At 29.9% G+C, this 25,440-nt stretch overlaps 1 protein-coding gene across 4 annotated transcripts in view; it reads left to right on the forward strand.

The window, feature by feature from the left end:
* Positions 1-25,440, forward strand: part of gprs (speckle type BTB/POZ protein) — a 45,670-nt gene that overhangs the window by 6,200 nt on the left and 14,030 nt on the right. For 2 of the 4 annotated variants that reach the window (XM_088272213.1, XM_088272214.1), the window contains exons 1-3: positions 8,763-8,866; positions 11,768-11,964; positions 21,519-21,654. In XM_088272213.1, the coding sequence (XP_088128339.1) occupies positions 8,828-8,866; positions 11,768-11,964; positions 21,519-21,654 (372 nt within the window). In that variant the 5' untranslated portion in view covers positions 8,763-8,827. Of the gene's footprint in view, positions 1-8,762; positions 8,867-11,767; positions 11,965-21,518; positions 21,655-24,313; positions 24,353-25,440 lie in introns of those variants that run through there. The other 2 variants (XM_088272212.1, XM_088272215.1) reach the window with 2 other exon arrangements.

A 25,440-nucleotide genomic window follows, 5' to 3' on the forward strand; every position in this document is an offset into this window, starting at 1 on the left:
TTTATTTATGTTTTACTAAGTAAATACCACTATTTCTTAACATCTACTGTGACACGTGTTACACGATTTGCATACGGTGTTTGAAAATGATGCCGAATGCATCAAAACACGTGTCACGGTAGATTTAAAAAAAAAATAGTGGTATTTACTAAGTAATACTTAAATAAATAATAAATATGAATTGTTTAAAATAATAAGGTTAATAAACATAAGGTGGCTAAGTGGTTATCCTAAAGTATAACCACTTAGCCACCTTATGTATATTATCGGTAGAATGTATCAAATATTAAGTATTAAGTAATATGGGTTTTTTATACAGGTTAAGTATACAAGTTAAAAATTCCTGTAATAAGTGATCACTTTTTGGTCACCTCGTGCGTGTGTGCGTTATTGAAACGGGAAGCCAGAAAAGGATATTTAAAGAATTCTTACTTACAGATCGTTTATTTATATAAGCTCGTACACTACAATTACTATTGATAACTACTATTAATATTTTTATCTAATGAAATAATGAAATATAGACGTAAAATGTGAAGCTAGATAAACACGTCCGTTAGAACCAAGCGATGTAGGTAACCTCGGCCTCTTCTCTTCGGTTGGCCGCTTTTGTTGATTTCGTTCGGGAATCTCCGTAGCGAATTCGTATTTTTCAGCGGTGCCAACTTGGCAGTGTAGCTAGACGCCTACAACTTTAACACACGTGTAACATTCATCAATTGTACCCATGATTGACAACCACACTTTTCAAATTCTTAGAACTTCCTGATATATTTATTAAATTAGATATCCAGTTCTTGAACTCGATAGACTACACGAGAGACATGTATGGTGGGATGAGCCAAGCATTTTATTGAGCAGAAACTATTTCATTTGTTTCTGAGGTCCGAATCCTGGATTATATTCATATACTTGAGAAACCCCGGAAAATACCATTTTGAGATGTCAAAAAAATGTTAAAATAACTTCTTATTGGAGACAATCAAGATTTGTGAACAAGTCGCCCACTCCTTTCAAGAACGTCATAAATCAAAAAAACTTGATTTTTCAGGAGAACGATTTCCAAGTTTAAAAATATAATGCAATGTATTAAAAATAAATATCAAGCTACTTATTAAACTTTTTAAAGTGCAACAGATCTTTTGAGATGAAATCTGGAGGTTTTTTCTCCATTTGAAAAATACTTATTTTATTTTTAAAAATTAATTAAACAATATATTTTCTTCAAAATGCAAAAACAACACCTTCTGCCCTGTAGCGGATAAATATTATGTTTAAAATATGCCGCTTGCTTTTGCTGGGATAAAGTACATTTTCTGGGCATTCCGAAAACATGCACAACTGAAAATTGACGAATTTTGATTTATGACGTTCTTGAAAAGAGTGAGCGAAGTGTTTGGACACGCTCAAAATGTTGTAACTAACCATCACGCCACTTCTCCGTATCGGTAGTCAGAGTTACAGAACGCCATACCACTCTGTCTTTGCAAACATTCGTCGCCAATTCCACATTCATGCATCTCCTCATACATACCCGCCTATTATTCCGACTTCTGACTTGACCACACCTAAGCATTTGACATACTTGATCATGACCAATTTCCTCTGTCTTCCACTGCTGCTATTTCCAACAACATATGCCTCACATATTTCAAATACCATTATATCTTCTATTAAATAATAATGTGGAATAAATATTCCACATGTCCAAACCATTTCTGCACACATTACTTGATCTCATTGATAATGATAATGATTATCTCATCCTTGCATTTATTCTTTATATCACAAATCAAACATCTATCATTCATCGTGTTCCCGCACATAAGTCTGAGATATCGAATTTCTACAGCGTTCGGTAAACATTCAACCATTTTTTTGAAAACTCCATGCTGCATTAGGGTTGGAACCAGAACTCCATTGTGACATGTGAATATCTTGAAATAACACCAATACAAAAATAATAATATTACACAAGACTAACACTCTCCTCATCATTCATCGTTCAATATGTGTAATACCACTGAAAAACACCGGTTTCGGAATAATCATTCCATCATCAGATCAAATGTAGATTTTTTCGGTCTGAACAGTATGATATCCGTTGTTGTTGGTTATAAAATTATTTATATGATAATCTAGCAAGGAAAACTTTCAAATCAATATCGTGAGCTTCAAAGTTCAAGGCGATTTTGCTGGGTAGTATCTATCGTAAAAAGATACAAATCTCGTGAAGAATGTTAGACTATACTTGTTTTTTTTTTAATCGATATTTGTTAGTACTTTCTTTACAGTAATTAATCTCTAACTGGGAAAAAATATTTTTTCTTAAAAAAAAAATCAAAAAATTATTGTCGGTTTAACACACACTCATACACAACTTACACTCTTTTGTGTGCACAAATTGTCAAATATTTTAAGTAAATATTTTTTAATTTTGTAAACAGTAAATTATTTTACAAATTGATCACTCAAAAAGGCTCTACAAAAAACTGCTGTAGTAGGGGAAAAATCGTTACGATTACAAACGATATAATGAGATTTCAGTTTTCAAACAAGTGTTTTGAAGATTTCAACTAAGCATATTAAATCTATTTATTTTTAATTAACATATCCTTTTTTCAGTAAATTGAAATTTTTTCATATTCAATGCATTGTTTTCTCATGTTGGAATAAAGAAATAAATTTTATTATTCATTCATACAATTATTCAAAATACTTTTCCGCACCCGATGATACATAGGGCACTGCATCATTTGAACGCAGTGTTATGTTGATCGTTAACACATGAATTTTTTTTTTTAAATGCACAAAAGGGTTAAAATATCCCCAACTCAAACTCATGTTGGATTCTCCCTAGTCTGAACTTCCTCCCTTTGTTACTGATTAAGAGGAAACTTTTAGCTCTCCCTACAATATCCCGCTGTGTTTCAATAGAAAAGCTTCAGAACAAAGTTTCACTTTGTAGGTGTGATACGACGTTCCTTTGTTTTATCTTAGTAGACTTTGTACAAACGTACGAATACCGACAAATAATGCGCAAAACGTAATATAAAGTACTGTTTTTCTTCAGAATTAAATTTATTTGTAATATATATATATATATTTATATATATATATATATATATATATATATATATATATATATATATATATATATATATATATATATATATATATATATATATATATATATATATATATATATATATATATATATATATATATATATATATATATATATATATATATATATATATATATATATATATATATATATATATATATATATATATATATATATATATATATATATATATATATATATATATATATATATATATATATATATATATATATATATATATATATATATATATATATATATATATATATATATATATATATGTGTGTGTACGTACATACATATACAAACAAACGTTCATATATGGTGCACATATATTAATTTCATTAATTGATTCGGGAGTCACTTTGTGGTAAAATCTATCCATTTTTAATTGATGTTTTACTTAGTAAATACCACTATTTCTTAAAATCTACTGTGACACGTGTTTCGATGCATTCCGCATCATTTACACATACGGTGTTTGAAAATGATGCGGAATGCATCGAAACACGTGTCACAGTAGATTTTAAGAAAAAGTGGTATTTACTAAGTAAAACATTAATTAAAAATAAATATCAATTGTTTTAAGAATAACCACTTAGCCACCTTATGTGTCGAATGTATCGAATATCAAGTATTAAGTAATATGGATTTTTTTATGGAAGTATAGAAATTTCAAACCTTCTAATGAATTGATGGTGGTATCTACCAGGTGGCATGTTGCGCCATCTTGTTGAAACCGCAGCTCTGTCACACCAATGCCATTCAACCGAGGTACGAAGAAGTCAGTAATCATTGCTCTGTAGCATTGACTATAACATACTACACGGCATCATCTTTAAAAAATATAAAGGCAAAAGCTTATAAAGCACACCAAACAGTGACTTTTACCATTTAATCACATCCATATGGAAAGGGGTCTCGACAAAGGCTTCTGGGTTTTCTCCACTCCAAATTCAAAGTCAGTGATCATGGCTCTCTAGGGCTCTCTGCCAAAACATTCTGGCCGGTATCGTCTTTAAATAAATATAGGCCAATGATGCCACCTGCCCATAAAGCACACCAAACAGTGACGTTTAATATATGAAAGGGCGTCTCGACAAAGGCTTTTGGGTTTTCTGTTCTCCGAACTTGATAATTCTGCTTATCGACATAGCCATTTAACCAAAAATTTGAAGGAGACCTACCTTACTCCTAGCTTAACTTGAGAAAGCGGATTCAGTAACCTTTCAGTCATAAAAAAATATTGATTTGTAAAACTCCTCCATTTTAATTTATGTATTAATTTTATAATCAAACACACATTTTTTGAGTCTACTACGTAGTATTTTATTTAAAAAAAAACAAAAATGAGTATTTTGACAATTGTTTCGCCTAGTAATGGGCATTCGTTTTCGTGGGTTTTTTTTTAATAAAATACAAATTAACAGACTCTGAAAAAAATCTGTGTTTGATTTTAAAATTAATACAGAAGATTTGAAAAAATATTATGATAAAATGAAAAAGAAGAAGCTTATTTATGTAATTGTCTACCATACTATGATAAACGAGTATATGTACATATTAAGTAGATATGCTTAAATCAAACTACCAATTTTTGCTCTCAGTGACTTTAAGATGAACTCCTACGATAATAACTTTTTTTCTTTTTAAATATTTGTTCCTTCAAAGGAACGTATCATGTTGCAGACGAATTACTACCCGAGTCATTACACACTTGGGGTAGGAACTTGAGATAAGGGAGGGATGTTTATTTTCAGGAAGCAATGAAAGAAAGAGAATACATGCATAACAATTCTGAGGGGTCCTCTTGAAACATAATAGAATCCTGAGATCACATAAGTAATAGCATTGTATGAGAATACAATGAGATTCAGCGTTTTAAATCCTATAAAGAAATTGTTGAGTAATCGTTGAAAAATGAGTTGAAGGAATATTCTCTCAGTGTTTTTTTATGTACCTAATTGAGACTGTATAAATTTTTTTATATAATACATTAAACTTTTTGTGAATGTAGCATAAATTCAGTCTGTTTAAGGTGTATCCAATTTTTTTTCACAAGTACTAGATCCGCTTCAATTTTAATGCTTGATTATTCAATGTTTATAATATTATAGCCCAGAACTTCATTATATAATAGGAATGACAAAATAAGCTTATCTTTATAATGACTTCATGACCTCTTAATAATTATCCATACTAAAACGGAATAATTATTTCTGATTTATTTACAATTTATCTCACGCGAAAATGAGGCAGTCTCAACCGGATATTATCAGCTCATTTGTTTACTGAGGGTTTCTAATTAGATTTCTGATTAGTCTTTCTAGGGGTGGTTTTAGGAGGAAATGTTATTTAATGTCTGGCGCTTTCAACCCCCGTCTATACTCCTCCCTCCTGCCAGTCACAAAGGGAATGCAGCCATGATGTCACGTATTGATTTTCTAGCCACCTCCTACACATTCAAAATAGAATTAACAATGTTTCTCTATTCGTGCACTTTGTGTAAATAAGTGATTTTTCACTAAAATATTTATTCAATATTACCCTGGACTGGTACCTGAAAAGGAAAGCTGATCTCCTTTGCTTCATGTGTTAACGATCAAGATAAAACTGTGTTTTTATTATGAAGTGATTTTTTCAATATAATATTTATTCAATATTACCCTGGACTGGTACCTGAAGCGGAGAGCTGATTACCTTTCTTTCAGATGTAAACGATCAAGATAACACTCCGTTTATATGATGCAGTGCCCCATTCACCATTTGTGTGTGGATAAGGTTTCTTGAAGAGAACAACCCAACACTATCCATTTTTCATAAAAATTAAATGATTTAAAAAAAAAAATTAGGTATTGTATTTTAAACATATAGACCAATGATTCCACCTACCCATAAAGCACACCAAACATTGATGTTGAATTGATTTAAGGGCGTCTCGATAAAGGTTTTGGGATTCCACTTCAAATTCGAAAATTTTGCTTATTGACATAGCCATTTTACCAAAAATGTGCCTCATCAATGAACAAAATTTTGCGTTGAAAAAGAGGATCAAGCTGAATTTTATTTTTGGCCCATTCACCTAACAATACAAAATGAATACAAATCAACAATTAAATGTTGACACAATGTTGCCGGTTTAAAAACCATAACTCTAAAAAAACATCCTATGCATAAATTGATCTTTACTTTTTGAGTATAAAAGACAAATATCTTCATAATATCTCAACTAAATCATTCCAAATACTGTGTAATACCTTACATAGTATTTCGCATAATAACTCATAGTAAAAGGATTGGTTACCACACTACTGCGGAGCCTTTTGAAATCCGATTCCACATGCCTTTAGGATACATATTCTCATTTGTAACCAAAATGTAAGCTAATATTTGCCATATAGGTATTATGGTTTGGCTTACTTCCCTGCTATTTACAAACATATTTGAACTCATATGAAATTCAGTGAAAATATTTGGTTTATACATATGATATTATAAATATCGTCAAATGAAAAAGGGAATACCATAAAATTTGTCAGTCCTGAGGGTAAATTCCAGTTTTCGTCGTTTGACTCCCTCTCCCTCTCGAATTCGATATTTACAGAGCTGACTGGTTAAAATTTCAAATACAGGTTTCGTAGGACAAAGTTGAATATCACATAAACGAACAGTTTTTCAAATTATTAAAATGCAAATGAAGTTCTTTGTTTAATTTTTCCTGTATTCCTCAACGATGAAATCAAACCTTTAATTAGTTTTTATACTCACGTAATAATATCCCCAGCTTAAGCTTTGTTGTTTATTTAGGGGCTGTCAGGAACAAAATTAACCCTTAAATTTGTACCCTTTATATAAATTTGCGGCTCCGCATACAAGGCGCTTTCCGCCCATATATGGACGTGCCCTTAAAATTTTTGTTTTTTTAAAAATTATTTATATGTACATATATAATATATGTATATATATATATATATATATATATATATATATATATATATATATATATATATATATATATATATATATATATATATATATATATATATATATATATATATATATATATATATATATATATATATATATATATATATATATATATATATATATATATATATATATATATATATATATATATATATATATATATATATATATATATATATATATATATATATATATATAAAGATATGTACATATAAAAGATACTAACACATATTTCAAATTCAGTGACTTTCTTCTAATCACAAATTAAATTTAGATCGCATTTAATTTAATCAGCATTATTTTTAATAGTAAATAGAGTTGTTATATAGAGTTTATCCAAATAATATTTTTAAACCTTATTAATCAGTTCTTTAATAGGAAACTAGTAATTAAACACAAGGAATAAATTTCAAATTTAAACTAAGAGATAGCGAGATTGAAACGCATTATTGCAAAAGTAGCATAAATTATACTGTCTACAAATTTACATTAGCATCTAACATGCAATCTGGTACAAAACACGCAAGAAACGCTATGGCTTCAAATCATTTTACATGACATGAAATAAACAAATGTAATCTTAATTAATACCTTGCAACAACAAGAAAACAAAAACAACAAAGAAAGGAAACAATGATTTTATTTCAATTCATTTTTATTTATGTAATTTTTTTTTTTTCAAATGCTTACCTATATTTTTCACTTACAAAATAAATATGGTAAAAAATCTCTTTTTAACGTCTGTTTAAACTAAGTATTATTTTTATTATTTTTGACAATTTCTTTATTCGGAATCGCCTATAAACGGTAAAAATGTTCTCTTGAGAGGCAATGTTAGTATAATATAAAATATACATATGGTGGTTATATAAAATACAAATTATTGTTGATTTATAATTTCATATATCTAACTATCTAATAAACTTATCATCACGTTGCTTCCTGCTGGACTACTCCACTACTCTGTCTACACAGAGATAATAAAACCCCTTACATACTCTTTCTTTCCAAACATTCTTCGCCTCTTCCACATTCATCCATACCCTGCTGACAATTCCGACTCCTGACGACCTGACCGCTTTCAGGTGTTTGGCATACTTGATCATCCCAAGTTTTCTTTGTCCTTCGTCAAATTTCTATTTTTAAGTCAATTAGTTATATATTTTGTATTACCGTTTTTTCCTCATCAGTTCCAAATGTCCAAATCGTCTCAACATACCTATCTTTATTTTATCGATAATGTATTTATAACTCAGCCTTACAGATTTGAATGGTTACGAATTCAATTGATTGCTATACCATTATGAAACAAAGTACACATTTCTTTGAAATTTTATCAATATTACGCCGAATCAATTCGATAAAATGCGCTACGTACTATTCAATAAGGACATTGAAACGAAGAAAGTATTATGAAAATGGAGTACGTTTCCGAGGGAAATCGTTTGATCTTATCTCTTTGTTGTTTACGTGGTGAATATTAAATCCAACGAAGCCTTTCATTTGAAAGTATCGCGAAAAATAATACAACCTCCTTTGATTCCACGCAGTAAGCTTTACGAGAAGCTTTCGACGTGGAGCTCTTTGCTTTCAATTCTGGAAACGCGGTACTCAGTATTTCAGTAGCCGGCGGAGCAATAGGACGTGCGTTGTGATCTACTGGAATTAATTCGACTTTTTTCTTTTGAGACTTTGTGGTGAAAAAGCTTCAGGATGGATTTATCTATCACAAGGCATTTTAGTCTCGATGACGTAAGCCAAATAAATCAGATATCCGTTTCTGCACGTGTAGAAAAGTTGTTTTGCTTGCCCTTTAAGTCTATTTGGTAATGAAGGTTTCTTTTGTTAATTATATTCTTTTGGTCAAATTTTACAGAACCTTAATATTAAAATTTCTTGGTTAAATATTTCAACTAATATTTTACCTTCATCAAAATTCTAATTGACAATATTTTATTTATTAATAAATAATATCCTTACATAAGGCTTTTTATTGATATTTTAAATACTGCTTATTTAGGTTGCATGATTTTTTGTTTTACAATAAAAAAATGTATTGACGCGCGTTTTTATAAGATTTAAGTTTTGTTCTAACAAAACAAAAACTATTTAATTTCTTTCATTTTTCATTTTATTTGACATTTTACCGACGTGATCAATTTGATGATTTCAGTAACATAGAAATCCGGTCACTGATCAAATGAAATAAAAGTGGAAAATACTGTAGTCACTATTACTTATTATATTTAAATTTGAATATGTCATTTCAAAATTAACGTTTCCACGTGTAACTGATTTTAATTTTAGTAACAATTCAATTTTATAATCTGTTAAAAACATTTTTAGAACTGCTTCACAATATTTTTTGCAATGTTTTTCCTTCTCAAATCATTCAAAAATACAATTTACTTTCACATTACTTTATGAATTGATTCGGTTACTTCGTAGTTATAACTTTTATTTTTAAATTCAATATTTACTTGAAAAATACCACAAAATATTTTAAAACATGTCATAATAGATTTCAATAATATGTGGTATCAACCATAATATATTTAATGGTATGTGATGGAATGTGAGTGGGAAAACAGAACGAGGACGGCCGAAAAAGACTTGGCACTATCAGATCAATCAGAACCTAAAATCTGATGGTGTCCAAAAGCGACGAGCGTGTATCAGTACAGAAGTGTGGCGTTCTGTCCTCTCTGCCTACCGCTGTGGTGAAACGGCGTGATAGTAGTAGTACCAAGTAAATTTATTATAAAATATCATTTTCTCCCCATTTCGCATATTTAAGATAAGGCTGAATTCAAGTCTAAATAATGAACTTTTATTTATATTTTTTATAATAATATGTTTTTTTTTATTCTACTATTTTTTTTAACATTTTGATTTCTAATTGGATCTCTGTTATTGACAGTTTATTATTAATTTCTTCGTCGGATTTCTCTAGATTAATTTATTATTTAATTGAATCGAGTCTGGGAATGACGCCGGCGCTTAATTCCGGCGACGCTTTTACTGAAATTGGGTTTGTATAAAATTTCGTACAACCTTATTTGGGCGAAACACACACAAATCGGGGTTGATTTTGACAACTTTTTTGGTCACTCATCAACTTTTTGTATTTACAATACAGGTCAAAAATAATTCCGTTTAAATTAAAAAGATTTATCAACTACTCTCAGAAAGAAATTCTAGATTTGGGCCCACTCTATCAAGACAACGGGGTTTTTTTAAGTAACTATTTTAAACCAGTTATTTAAAAGTTATTTATTACCAGTTATTTATTTTAGTTTTTTTGACCGTAATGGCAGTCCATTGAACATAACAGCAATTTACGCAATATTAAGCATTACCAACAGCAGGCAGCGTTTTTCTTGACAGCTGTTATAATTAAGCAAGTTAAATATTGTCGATTGCATTGTTGCTCATATTACTTTATAAAATGAAACATATTTTAATTGAGAGCTTTTCATTTTATTAATTTTTTTCCATTTAAATAGACTAAGCCATATTAACTCTTGGCCTGATACAGCTAGTTTAAGATAAAGGACACTAAAATTATAAATTGTTAGAATTTCAGACGGTTAAAACGATTCATTTTATCCATTTCAAATATATTTTGAAGTAACTGTCAGTTTCGTAGAATAAAATTCACATTTTCAAACAAATGCAGCGGGCTGTCATACAATTTCCATAAAAATTTATAAGCAATACACTTTGCGACGTCATTTCAAAGTCTTAAGAAGCTTTAGCTTGCGAGCTTCCAACATTTTGCAATTTGTGATGCAATTCCATTCGGCGTTTTTCCCCGTAAGAACAAAATATAAAAATACAAGTCTTTCGATGTAAAAATATGTAAAACTGGGCTTTTGCAAGGTTTACGTTTTCTCATTGGCTAGTGATTAATTTTACTGTGAAACGTCCGCCATTATTGACAGGAACATTACTTTATTTCGGAAAGCTATATTCGTGTCTCGAAGAACACATGACGTGTTTTTTTTAATGAAAACTCAAATTTTTACCATAAATATCGATTTTTAATGGTTGAAATTTGAGTTTTCTTTTGTTAGTTAGAGGAGATCTTCATAAATGTATGAAATTATTTTATCAATAGACTTTTTCATCGATACGCTGATGATATCAATTGAAATCCTGTACCTGATTGTTAATTAAACAGTGGTAAATTTTCGATAAAATTAAGAAAAGTGTATTGAGATGGTTTGGACATGTGGAACGAATGAGTAAGGAAAGAACTGTAAAACAAATTTATGAAGCGAATGTAATTGGAAAAAGGAGCAGAGGAAGCCCGAGAAAAACATGGCACGATCAGGTTTGCCAAATGCTTGAAAGTGGTCAGGTTTGGAGTCACAATAATCGGCAGGTATGTATGAGGAGATGCATGAACGTGGAAGAGGCGAAGAATGTTTGCATAGAAAGAGTGGAGTGGCGTTCTATTCTCTTTGCCTACCCCTGCGGGGAAGTGGCGTGATGGTTAGTTAGTTAACTAACTATAACTATATATATATCCACAAAGTGACTGAAATGCAGTTGATGAAATCATGGAGCATGTACCAGGAGAGCATAGCAAAGTAGGGGTAAGTGTTACCTGCTCAGTTAGTTTTAATTATAACTTTGTTGGTTTTGCAGTCGTCAATGCCAGAGGCGCTGGCGTGCAGTATGGCGGACGCGGAGCCGGACCTCAGCACATTCGAGAACAAGAGCGGCCTGGCGGAGGACATGAAGTTCCTGGCCAGCATGCCGGAGCTGTGTGACGTCACCTTCCTCGTGGGCGACACGCGCGAGCCCGTCTGCGCCGTGAAGGCCGTGCTGGCCGCGAGGAGCAGGTAACACCTACCCCTACTTTGCTATGCTCTCCTGGTACATACTCCATGATTTCATCAATTTCCACATTCATGCATCTCCTCATACATACCCGCCGATTATTTCAATACCCAACCTTTCAAGTAATTGACATACCTGATCTGATCGTGCCAAGTTTTCCTCAGTCTTCCTTTGCTTTTTAATATATTCCCATGTTTAATTTTACTGTGCCGTGTAAATACCACTAATTGGTAAACACCAACGCGAAAATAAAACCAAAAGGATCGAAGCACGTGTCACAATAGTTAATAAGAATGTAAATACCACAATAGTGGTATTTACATTTTTTTAAATGTATCTTCCTCTTTTCGTATTTCAAACATTAAAATCAAACTCTGTTATAGGGTTTTCTAAATTGCATATTTTGTTATTAAAAAAAAAAAAATAATAATACAAGCATTATCATACCTACTACTATCTAGTTAACTAAACTACTATAATGTCCTAAGAAGGATAAATAATTGTCACGATTTTATTTTTATGTATAAAAAAAAATAATTTAGTAGACCCTAATTATTATACTTTAGTTAATCAGTGTATTTGATTTTCATATTTAAATAAATAAATTTTGGAATTCTGTTAAATAGTACCTCTTTTTGCTCTAATCCTTTCTTCTATTTTTTTTATATATTTTTATTATATTTTATTTTATCAAATAAAAAAAACAAAGATAAAATATTAATTATCCATTCTAGCTGTTTACGTAATAAGATATTCAAAGCTACCTTATCCAAATAATGAATGGGTTCCTAGAACCGAATCGTATTTATGAAAATAATACCTCAAACATCATAATAGTATTATTGAATCCTTCTCAATTACAGCCGTAATGAACGTTTATTTAATCAGAATATCCCTGGAGATGTTATGAATTCCTGGAAGGATTGTGTTTTATTGTACCTTCGAAAAATACCCTCGCAATATCAATTACGTTTCTACAAAATGAGATTTAAATTAAAAAGTTTCGTTTTACTTGGAAAAACTCAATTCTAGGACGTTATTCTCATTATTACGGAAGTTGAACTGCAGGAGATGAAATCGTTATGTTTTATTAGGATTCCGGGAAAACGAGCTTATTATACAGTCCAACTTAAGGACATGGTAATCCTGCTTGAATTTGGAGATGCTTTAGAAATTTGAATGCCTTATTTTATCACGAAAAGTTGATCAACCTAAATTATAAATCGATCAACAAAGAACTTTATCAATTAACAGGTTTTTTTAATTTCAAATTGGACGTTTTACTAACTGAGTTAAATTGGATGTCTATAGAAATATATATAAAACGGGCACAAATGTTTATCAACACTGGCGGCAGCTACATGGCGAATATCATCTTCAAGGATTTAAAGGTCTAAATAAAGATTTGTACTTTTAAACCTTTTTCTGTACATCACTCAAAATCTTTATTTATTTTTAAATAATAAAATATTCTCTATATTATTAATATTTAAAGCATTTACTTCGCGGTTAGTCATTTTTACTTATTTATTTATTGTTTAAGGAAATAAAAGCTTTTAGCCAAATCAATTTATCAAAACAAAAGACGGCGAAAAGTTTGATAATCGTTTTTGCCAGTCGTAAATCAAATGTATTTTATTATTTTGAGAAATAAAAAAATTAAGAATATTTAAATAAAGAAAATAAAATAATTGCCGATAAACAGTTGACGTTTGCTGACAAAAATTATATGTTTTAAGAAAATTTATGAATATTTTTTTAGGAAATTTCAGTCAAATCTAAAATGAACAAAACAAAAGTGGATACAAAGTTGGATAATCGCTTTTGCCAATCGTTAAATGAAATGTATTTTTTAGAAGAAATGAATGCATGAGGAATACGACGCCATCATTTTCAATTCTACCGCTCTGACACTCATGCTCACACAATTGCCAATAAATAGGCGTAGTTGACGTTTCCAAAAAATGTATAAATATTATTGTTATTTTTACTATTCGCTATCTTTACGAATTCTTTCAAATCTTTTCATTAAATTTACATTTAAAAAAAAACATTATTTGTGTAGTAAAATTATTTGCAAATATGGAAGTTTATTGTATAAGTCGGTCAATGAGCAGAAAAACAGTCAGATTTTTATTAAAGCATAACATGTCATGTATTCGACCTTGTTGTTTGGAAATAATATTTTCTCTTCCATCTTGTAAGTAGGATTAAGGAATAAAAAAGTTCGACTACCTTAATATAGGACTCCGGATCAATTCAGATCAATTAATTCTGACATCAAATTTTAATATATTTTAAATTCAATAGTGTAAAGGGAACTGATATTTGAGTACTGTTTAATTTTTGTGTGTTTATACTCTGAAAACATCATCTTACTTCTGAAATATCTCATTATCATTTATTTCATAGCTAGCAAAAATAAATTAATTAAAGCATGTTAATTTAAAAATTCCCCTCTACGAAATATAAACGCAATATAAAGGTAAAATTTTATACGACAAAACCCTCATAAAATGTCCCCTCCTTAAATTTGTAGCACGCAACCACAAAACGGTATTTAGAAAATTCAGACCTTTTCCTTTAAAGGAAAAACCCTGTGGCCTGAAATACTGTTGTTTCCATTTCCCTTTTGAAACTCCACCTACTGAAATTATTTTCAAGATCATTGAGCAAATAGCCACACGCTCGTGGGGCCTCTTATCATACAACACCACACGTCATCAATATGAAACAAAATGAAAACCTTTAAATGAAATCCTTTAACCCGTTCACTTCCATCACTACGTACATGTTTTTTTAAGATTTATTTCTTTTTTACTATATTGGTAGTGGTTCTTTTTAGTCAGAAAATTGCAGCTACCACTTTTTTAATAAAACAATTTATTTATTTTTTCGGAAAGAAGTAAGCTTAAAGCTATCTACACTATGTACTTTGAATGTTAACTTCCGCATGGATCTCAGCAAAGAAGCTATCGTAATGCATCATCTTATATGAGAAAGATGTCCTAAAATGTCATGAGAAGCTATCTGAAGAGCCCACATACTAGTACCTACGTTAATATTATTTTCATTTTTATAAATCTATTAAAACTTACCGTGTTAAGTTTTTACGTAATTAAGTATTTTAAAGTTTTACTTTCAGTCTACATTCTTAGTTAAAGCACCTGTAGGTAACATCGGTAACATAAGGGTTAAATAAAATCCTTTAAATCCGGTCTAAAAGCATATTCAAAATGGTAGCTTCGTTATTAAAGCGAATTGTGATTATTTTTATCCAAAAAAACAGGGGTTGTCATTTGAACTCGTTTTTAGAAAGTTGCCTCCCATTCCTTGTTTTCGATGAAATAAACATTTATTTTGGTATAGGTGAACGCCTTTGTCTGAAAACCACTTTTCAAAATTGAACGCAAACGACGAGCAATACGATATGCATACATACATATACATGTATACAAGCCAATACAATACAATACCATGTATGTATATAAATGTTGTATGGTGTTGTGAAATCCATTATGGAGGAGTTTATTATTCATTAATTGATTTAGCAGTCACTTTGTGGTAGCATCCATCCATTAATAAATTAAATTTTCCTCGGTATGTGTATTGTCACAAGTGTTTCAATATATCCAACATCATTACGGTGACAAATATACACACATAAAAGGATCGACACACGTGTCACAATGGACTTTACTGCATAGGGCTATTTATCAAGTAAAATTTTAATTAAAATATTTATTTTTGTATAATAATAAAACCCTTATCCGCACCCCAATGGTGCATAGGGCACTGTGTCTTATAAACGCAGTGTTATCATGATCGTTTATACATGAAGGAAAGGTGATCAGCCCCCCGCTTCAGGTACCAGTCCATGGTAATATTGAATAAATATTAATGTGAAAAAATCACTTATATTTATTTTTACCCCCCTTGGGAATCGAACCCGGGACCTCCAGAAGGGTAGCCGAGCGTGCTGACCATTACACTACGGAGGCGGACAACTACAAATATTTTTGTATAAATCTAGGAATTTTGTTTTTACTGTGGCATAACGTTTGTATATTACCGCTCACCGAAATTTCTGTCTACTGATTTCAAGATGTACTCTTCTCTTCGTCAGGACAACCACTATACCAACATGCAAACAATACTACACGTCACAGCCATAGCGCTATCTGAAAATTTACAACTTCACAAAATGTTTTTAAAAAACTGCGTTTTTTGTCAGCTCGAGCACTAACATGCACTAAGGGTTGTAAAACAACACGCTCTAAAGGCCAAGATATGACAAGCACTAAGGATGTTAATCAAAATAGTTCGGGATTATGCAGCCAGTTGTTGTGGGTGATGGAATAATATTAGTAAGATAGTGCTAGTTTTTTTTTTACTTTGGTGTATTCTTTGTATAAGTTAATAGAAACATTAAGTAAGGGACTGATCCAAGGAGATATTAAAAGCATTGTTAACTTTGTGGTATGGTAATATAACACTTCCTTATCATTCATCGTTTACATTTTGTAATATCACTTTAATAAACACTAATTCATGACTACCGGTTTAGGAATATTTATTCCATCATCAGGTCATTAAATTGATTTTTCACGGTTTTACATTTATACAAAAATAAAATTTTGAATGTGAGAAAAAAAATCTCTTTTAAAGTTTTATTTTTGTTTAAATGACAGACCGTAATAATTTCATTTTAATGACCTGATGATGGAACGATTATTCCGAAACCAGTGGTCACGAATTAGTGTTTATTAATGTGGTATTACACAAAGAGAACGATGAATGGTAATGAGAGTGATTCAAGGAGAGTCGAATCTAGATAGATTGAAAGGAGAAATAAAATAAAAATATTAATGAATCTTTCAGATTGTTTTGAATTTGCGTACTAGTCTAGTCACCCTGTTATCGTGGGGTGATATCTTTTGTTTTGACTAAATTCAGCTGGAAGCATTATACTGTTTTTAGAAGGGTGCCTGTATAATATTATTACATGTTCGTTAATCTAAATTGCCCTGCTCAGATCGGACTACCCTCCATAACCTCCCTGAACTCTTCATAAGGGCATGTCACAGGTAAACTTACCACGACTGCAAAAAGGTTCACGAGCTCCAATATTAACTTCGATAACAATGGTTGAAATTCATAGTGGAATCGTAGCACTATCTGTCCTTTAATTTCAAACGCTTGTATAAAGTTCATCTTTTGTTTATAAATTTGAGTACAGTAAAACCTCAATATAACGGACTATATGGGGGAGGGGTGTCCGACAGAAAGATATTTCAATATGTTATAATATTCAGATTTTTCTTTTTAAATCAAAGATATTAAATTCTTAAAAGCTAATGAAATGCCATTTATATGTGTTAATTTTGAAAAAAAAACGCACAGTAAAAAAATACAAAAAAACAGTGATAAATGAAGTGATCTTATTTTTTTAACGAAAATGTTAGTAATATTAGTATATAACTACCCACCGAGATTTTTGTCAACTGGTTTCGAGATGCACCCGTCTCTTTGCCAGGATAATCACTACAACGAATAAAGCCCCTCTCCAATCACAAGAGCTTTGTTTCTTTTTAGAGTAACAGCGTAACTAGTATTAAGTTATGTTAAAAGTTGAAATGAAATTTTTGTTACTACATAAATAAATATAAAAATAATTTTTATATACCGAAATGTAACACAAAGCAGTACCACAAAATTACATTTAATAGGAATTTAAAAAATTTAACATCCCTTTAGAAACTTAGTAAACTTAACGAACACTACAAATAAATACTGACTATACAATAGAAAACTAAACATGATTCTCATGACTCCCTCATACCGCATAAATATGAATGTTCCCCTGTTAAATTTTTAATGAACTACATGATACTATAAATAAAAATAAAAATAAATAAATTAGTCCCTCTCCAAGGAAAAGAGCTAGTCTCTTGTTTGGAGAGGCTCAGCTCAACTAAATTATAAGATTGTATTAATTGTGTGAAATTGTATAAAAATGACATTTTATTAAATGAATGCAAAAAAATAAACATAAAAAATTCTTTTACGATAGATCAAGCTTTATATTTTTTCAGAATTTGTTTTAAAAGGTAAGCTACTAGATCATAAACATATATTTCAATAATTAAAGAAAACACTTCGTTTTTTACCACTTGAGTTTAATTATAGACTACATGTTTCAGAAGCTAAACTTCCATCATTCAGGTCTGTATAATAACATAAGTTATTATACAGACCTGAATGATGGAAGTTTAGCTTCTGAAACATGTAGTCTATAATTAAACTCAAGTGGTAAAAAACGAAGTGTTTTCTTTAATTATTGTAACATGTCTTACCACAAAGTTAATGCCGAAACAATAAATAAAATAACATATATTTCAAAGTATAATTGTAATCGCTCTGAAGCAAAGGCTTTTAGAATTCTGTTCCACAAACTAATTGAATGCCCTTTCATCAAAGTTTCTTTAATTGATTTCGTGGTAGGAATTAATCCCGTAAAAGGTCACAAGATAAAATAAAACGCGTAATTAATTTTCCGGTATGAAGAAAAATACCATTTTCATGAAAAAGATATCAAACAGATAGTATCATCTGTAAGGAGCTTTTCGATAATCCGATGTCAGGGAGGTCCAAATCCTTATACAATAGCAGAGATTATTTTTTTTATTAATAGATATCATGCCATCTTGATTATATCGTAAAATTATTTATTTATTTTCATATATCGCCAGAGCAACTTAAAAAATAATATTGCGGTTTTTTTCCGCAAATTGTACGTAATCTTAGTTGCATATCATAGTCGTACAGGAGAAAGTGGACAACTAACAAAACGTAAAATGTTCAGGAGGGCCATTTAAGTCACTTTTGCTTGGCAAGAAAATAAACATCAATGCAGTTAGTAATTTTTAACAAGTCAATTTATTATATTTCCAAGTTTAAAATCCTTTGGGATTTTTTTCGGGGCAATATTAAGCTAGTAAGATATCAAATTGTCAAGAATCACGTTTTTGTAAAAAATGCACACGGCCGCTTTCTTCTGTATGACTACGATTTGCATGTGAGTAATATAAGTAGTAAAATACAAATCAAAAAAAATATTTTTTGTTACTTTATCAATACATCTCTCTAATCCTTGTCAGCACCCCAATGGTGCATAGGGTACTGCATCATATAAACGCAATGTTTTGTTGATCTTAAACACATGAAGGAAAGGTGATTAGCCCTCCACATCAGGTACCAGTCCAGGGTAAAATTGAATAAATAGTGTAGTGAAAAAATCACTTATATTTATTTAACGCTCTGGGAATCAAACCCGGGACCTCCAAAACGGTAACCGAGCTTGCTGACCATTACACTGCGGGGGTAGACGAATTATTGTCTTTATATAGACGAAGAAATAATTGAACAGTTGGATAATGAATCAGTTATTATTTATTCTCAACACGTCACTCAGTAAATTTTATTCATAATTAATAAAGAAATTTCGCATAAATTTACTTATTTGAATTCCAACTGAAAATCATGTAAATGTTGTTTTAATGTATTAAATGTTTACGTTACAAAGGTACATGCCGTTTATTTTTTAAAATTAAAATATTCTCATGGGGAATGTTAAATTTAAAATTTGTATTTAGGGGAGGTTTATTTGAAACACGTGCCATTTTCTCAGTCCTTGAAAAGCGTTTTGAAAAAAAAAGTAAATAAGAGTTTAAGCGTGTTTTTAAATATTCTGGATTATTTTTTACATAAAGTAACGAACGGGAAAAAAACGCAAATATGTTTTCATAAAAAAATTGGAACATGTTCAAATAAATTTTTATTTTATTTTATTTTTAATTTAATCGTAGAAGTAAGAACTCTAATTACTCTTTAATATATATATATATGCATATTTTTAAAACTCCACCCGTTTATGTGTAATTTTAGCTCTGACAAACTAAATACATTGTACTAACAAAAAAAATATATACTTAGGAGAAGATTCGAGATAGGAGCAAAAGAAAAAAAAACAATAACAATAATTTACTTATATTAGAGAAATATTGAAACAACTATACGACCTACATTAATTAAATCATATTAATATGTGGACGGTAAAAATTATCGTTTCACTTTCATACACCAAGGTTGGTACCAGGACTCTTTTGTACACTACAAGTTTAACTTAACGAATTCCAAAGCTTCTTTTACAAATTCAAAAGCTTTCCTTTACAATTTTCGATCTTACTTTTTTTAAATTTTTTATCTCTTCAAGTTGTTTATATTTCATTATTTATTTCCCCTCTGAGTTTAATTAAAACCTTGAAGGAAATTAAACACTCTTCTCTCTTATTAATCCATGCTGAAATATTTCAGCTTTGTTTTCAAAATTCAATTAAAAGGAATTACAAAATGTGCTTAAAAAATGTGCGAAGGAATTATATGATATTCGAGAAAATAAAAACGATAAAAAAGGATTGATTTGTTTTGATAAAAATCATATTTTGAAAAATGCGAACAATGTTCCAGGTTCGATAATCCAAACTTAAATAAATCAATTTACATAACTTTTTTCAGAAATATGACCTTTTTTCTGGGTAGTTAGTTAATAGAAAATCTTTTCATGTTATATATATATATATATATATAAATATATATATATATATATATATATATATATATATATATATATATATATATATATATATATATATATATATATATATATATATATATATATATATATATATATATATATATATATATATATATATATATATATATATATATATATATATATATATATATATATATATATATATATATATATATATATATATATATATATATATATATATATATATATATATATATATATATATATATATATATATATATATATATATATATATATATATATATATATATATATATATATATATATATATATATATATATATATATATATATATATATATATATATATATATATATATATATATATATATATATATATATATATATATATATATATATATATATATATATATATATATATATATATATATATATATATATATATATGTATATATTATACCCTTATCTTATCTTCATTATACCCTTATCCGCACCCAATAGTGCATAGATAGGGCACTGTATCGTTTAAATGCAACGTTTTTTGATCCTTAGAAATGTGATCAACCCTTCGCTTCAGTTCAGGGCAATATAGAACAAATATTATTGAGTGAAAAACTTATTTACCCCTCCCCCCCCCCCCATGAGAATCGAACTCGAAATATATTAAAGCATATGGTATTCAGTCATCAGGACAACGCACAATAACGTCTCACATTAAATGGGGCCAGAGTAGAGAGAGTCATGAAAACTTTGACCCAGAAACCGAAGTGATAGAAGAACAAGTTAATAGGGGTTATTAGAAACCGAAGTAAAGTGAAAGAAGCAGAATAAAGGTTTAATAAGAAGAGAAATATATTCTGTCGTGACAGCCGAATATATAATTTTGCATGTGAATAATTATGTTTTGTTTTTTTTTCAGGGTTTTTCACAAAATGCTCTACCAGGCTCCCAGCCCTCAGAGAAAGAAGGAGCCAGCGCCGCGGGAGAACAAATTGAGGCTTTTCCTGAAAAGGTCATCGGAGCCCTTACTCAATCTGCAAAATGCGGCGAACCAGGTAAACGTGACAACTTTTCTTTCCCATGCTAAAATAATTAGGTATGTACTTAAATTTTAACCAGAAAAATATATTTTTGAGTTTTCGTGGCACATGTAGTTACCATACATACATATGATACATATGTCTTCTTCTTCTTCTTCAAACCCTTATCCGCACCCCAGTGGTGCATAGGGCACTACATATAAACGCAGTGTTATCTTGATTGTTGACACATGAAGGAAAGGTGATCAGCCCTCCGCTTCAGGTACCAGTCCAGGGTGTTATTGAATAAATATTAGAGTGAAAAAAATCACTAATATTTATTTGACCCCCCCCCTGGGAATCAAACCCGGGACCTCCAGAATGGTAGCCGAGCGTGCTGACCATTACACTATGGAGGCGGACAACATGTTACATATGTACAGTATAATTATCAATGTTGAAATTGATTGCAGCTATTTTTTAAATTCAAATAAACATAATGTAAATTATTTTAATTACCACTTTTTTGTAGTAATTCGATGTGTTTCGACACTGACATCTATTTCGATGCATTCAGCGTCATTTTTTTCATATACTGGCGATACGGTGTTTGATGATGATGCTAAATGCATCGAAACACGTGCCACAACAGATTAGAAGAAAATGTGATATTTACCGATTTAGTTTTAAATTGAAAATAGATAATGAGTCTACGTAGAGTCGTTAACTATAACTTAACTTTTTCTATTTGGTATAAAAAAATACAAAAATGAAAAAATCAAATAATATTTTATGTATCATAAAAATTATGCCTATTTACGAAAAAAAAATGTTTTTCTGGTTAAACGTAATATAGCTTTGACTTAAATAGACAAACCATAAATTGAATTAAATAAAAATAATGTTTAATCTACATATTTAAAAGCTTTTTTACATTTTAGTTTCAAATCTACGTTTTGTTAGAATTTAATCATAAAAATTCTTTATCCCCGTATGTTTAAGTGCTTTGTATATAAAATATCTACCTTTTTATTACGTACTCGTAGGGAAATAAAGAGTATATTACGTTTATTAGAAACATACTCTTAATGAATCTGTTCAAATTACGAACCTTTAGCTAAAATTAAAAAAAAAAAATATATATATTTATCAAAAATATTTTTTTATAATATTTTATTGATATAAATTATGGACATAATTTTATTTTGTCATTTTATATGAATGAAAATAAAACTTATTTCGTAAATGAAATATTTTACATTTCTCCCATAAAATTGCAATATGATATGTATTATACATCATATAAGCGGTTCTCAAACATTTTTGTCAATAGCACCCATTTGAAAAAAAAATATTTTACGGTGCCCAAAAACAGGCAAAACTGTTGAATTAATTAATTAAAATTATTTCATCGTTATCAAACAAAAATGTGTGTTTACATTAGTTACTTTTTTACAACAGTAACAATAATACAGTATTTACAATAATACAAAATTATAAAAATTGTATTTGATTCCATTGTAAATTGATAAAAAAAAAACATTTTTTGGAAGGCGTAAAGTTATGTTATTAAACCTCGCAAAGGCCTTGCAGTGTCCCAGGGCTCTGCGGATCATATTTTGAGAACCGTTTCTTTTTCTTTGTACGTGTCATGTCAGGTCCCTTGATATTGACTATCACTTGAGAGTAATTGCCTTGGGCATCTCTAAATAGCGCCTCGACGGATCTAATCCTCCATGAGATATTTTCTGATGTGATGTTTTGTAATATTTGAGAACCGCTGCACTTTACAAATTAATGTTTCCATTCCTTGCTCGAAATTAACATAATCCCTACCCCCCTAGCTTTGAAAGGCTTATAGTGTACCCCATCCCTAACAGATATGTCATAAGGAGAAGAAAAAATACTTCAAAGCAACCCATCAAATTTTTAACAATTCAATTTACGCCAGGAAATGTGATATTTAAGAAAAAGCAATCATTATCACCTTTTACAGGTTTATTCATCTGTTCAAACTTTTTTTTTGGCCCCTCACCTTCAGTGACTCTTTTCTTTTCAAAACCATATATTTATTTCAAAGATAAACTATTTTTTTCAATAAAATAAAAGCGTTTAAAAAAAACAATTATGTCAAATGTTACCTGGATTTAGAGAAAATTTAGTTGTGATTTAACGTTTATTGGCCAATCTTAATGCCAATTACTATAATTAAATAAAGAATGTATTATTTTTCCTATTTTGTGATTTTTTTGTAATTTTCAGTTGAGAACGACAAAAAAGTATGATTATCATTGTTTACAATAAAAATATAAACACAGCCCTCAGTATATATATTTTTAAAATTAATTTCAAATATGATGGCGTGTGTGGGCCTCTTTGGTTCATGTGTCGCACACGTTGTATATCATACAGTGAAAATCTATTAATTAAATTGTTTATGTATATCAAAAAAGGAGTTATTTTAATAATATTCTAACTCCATCAAAATGTTTAATCTACCTGAAATCGTTGCTTTGAAGTTTTTTTCGCAAAAAAAGTGCCTAAGAAAAACGACGTTCCCTCGACAGTGTAAGGGTGTAAAGGGTTAATTATCTGTACATAATTCGAGGGTGCGTTATACATAGTTTGGTTTAGCGGTTGTTAACCCTTTGCGTGGTGTAACATGTGTGTCATTTATTATGTGTATGCCTGGCAGCGTTCTGTGTACGCGCAACAGTTGGCCCCAATCCAAGAGGTAATTCGTCCCGACTCGCAATCTACTAACCTCATCTTGCCTTCTAGTAACTTCATCTTGCCTTCTCAGAAACTCATACATTCGTCTAATAATCCTGTGTTGTTGTATAAAAAAGTCTGTTTTCATCGTCTCATAAACTCTTAAAACTTTCTACTAACGTCGTCGTCTTGCCTACTTGTAATTTAATCTTGCCTTCTAAGAACTACATATGTACAATCGTCTAATAATCCCATTTTTTATTTTAAAAAAAAAACATCATAATCGTATAAAACTGTTTTTACTTTCTAATAACTTCATCTTACCTTTTTGATATTTCATCTTGCCTTCTAAGAACCTCATACATTCGTCTAATGATCCCATGTTGCTTTATGAAAAATCCATTTTCATCGTCTAATAATAATCATAAAGCTTTCTTCTAACCTCGTCTTGCCTTCTAGTAATCTCATCGTGCCTTCTGAGCGCCTCATAAAATAGTCTTATAATTCAATATTGCATTCTTTAAATGTATTTACATTGTTTAAACTCTTGTTACTTTCTACTCACCTCATTTTGCATTTTCGTAGTCTCATCTTGCCTTCTAAGAACTTCGTACATCTAATAATCTTGTTTTGCAATATAAAAAAAATAAATATAAGTATATTATCATCGTCTATTAATTTTTTTTTGCTTTCTACAAACCTCATCTCATCTTCTAGTAATCTCATATTGCATTGCGATAATATATATATATATACATATATATATATATATATATATATATATATATATATATATATATATATATATATATATATATATATATATATATATATATATATATATATATATATATATATATATATATAACTAACTAACTAACTAACTAACTAACCATCACGCCGCTTCCCCGCAGGGGTAGGCAGAGAGAATAGAGCGCCACACCACTCTGTCCTTGCAAACATTCTTCGCCTCTTCCACGTTCATGCATCTCCTCATACATACCCGCCGATTGTTACGACTCCTAACCTGACCACTTTCAAGTATTTGGCATACCTGATCGTGCCATGTTTTTCTCGGTCTTCCTCTGCTTCTTTTCCCGCTAACATTCG

The sequence above is a fragment of the Brachycentrus maculatus genome, unplaced genomic scaffold, assembly GCF_059751285.1.
Source record: "Brachycentrus maculatus isolate JH-2025_06_01 unplaced genomic scaffold, ASM5975128v1 h1tg000483l, whole genome shotgun sequence".
Classification (NCBI taxonomy): domain Eukaryota; kingdom Metazoa; phylum Arthropoda; class Insecta; order Trichoptera; family Brachycentridae; genus Brachycentrus; species Brachycentrus maculatus.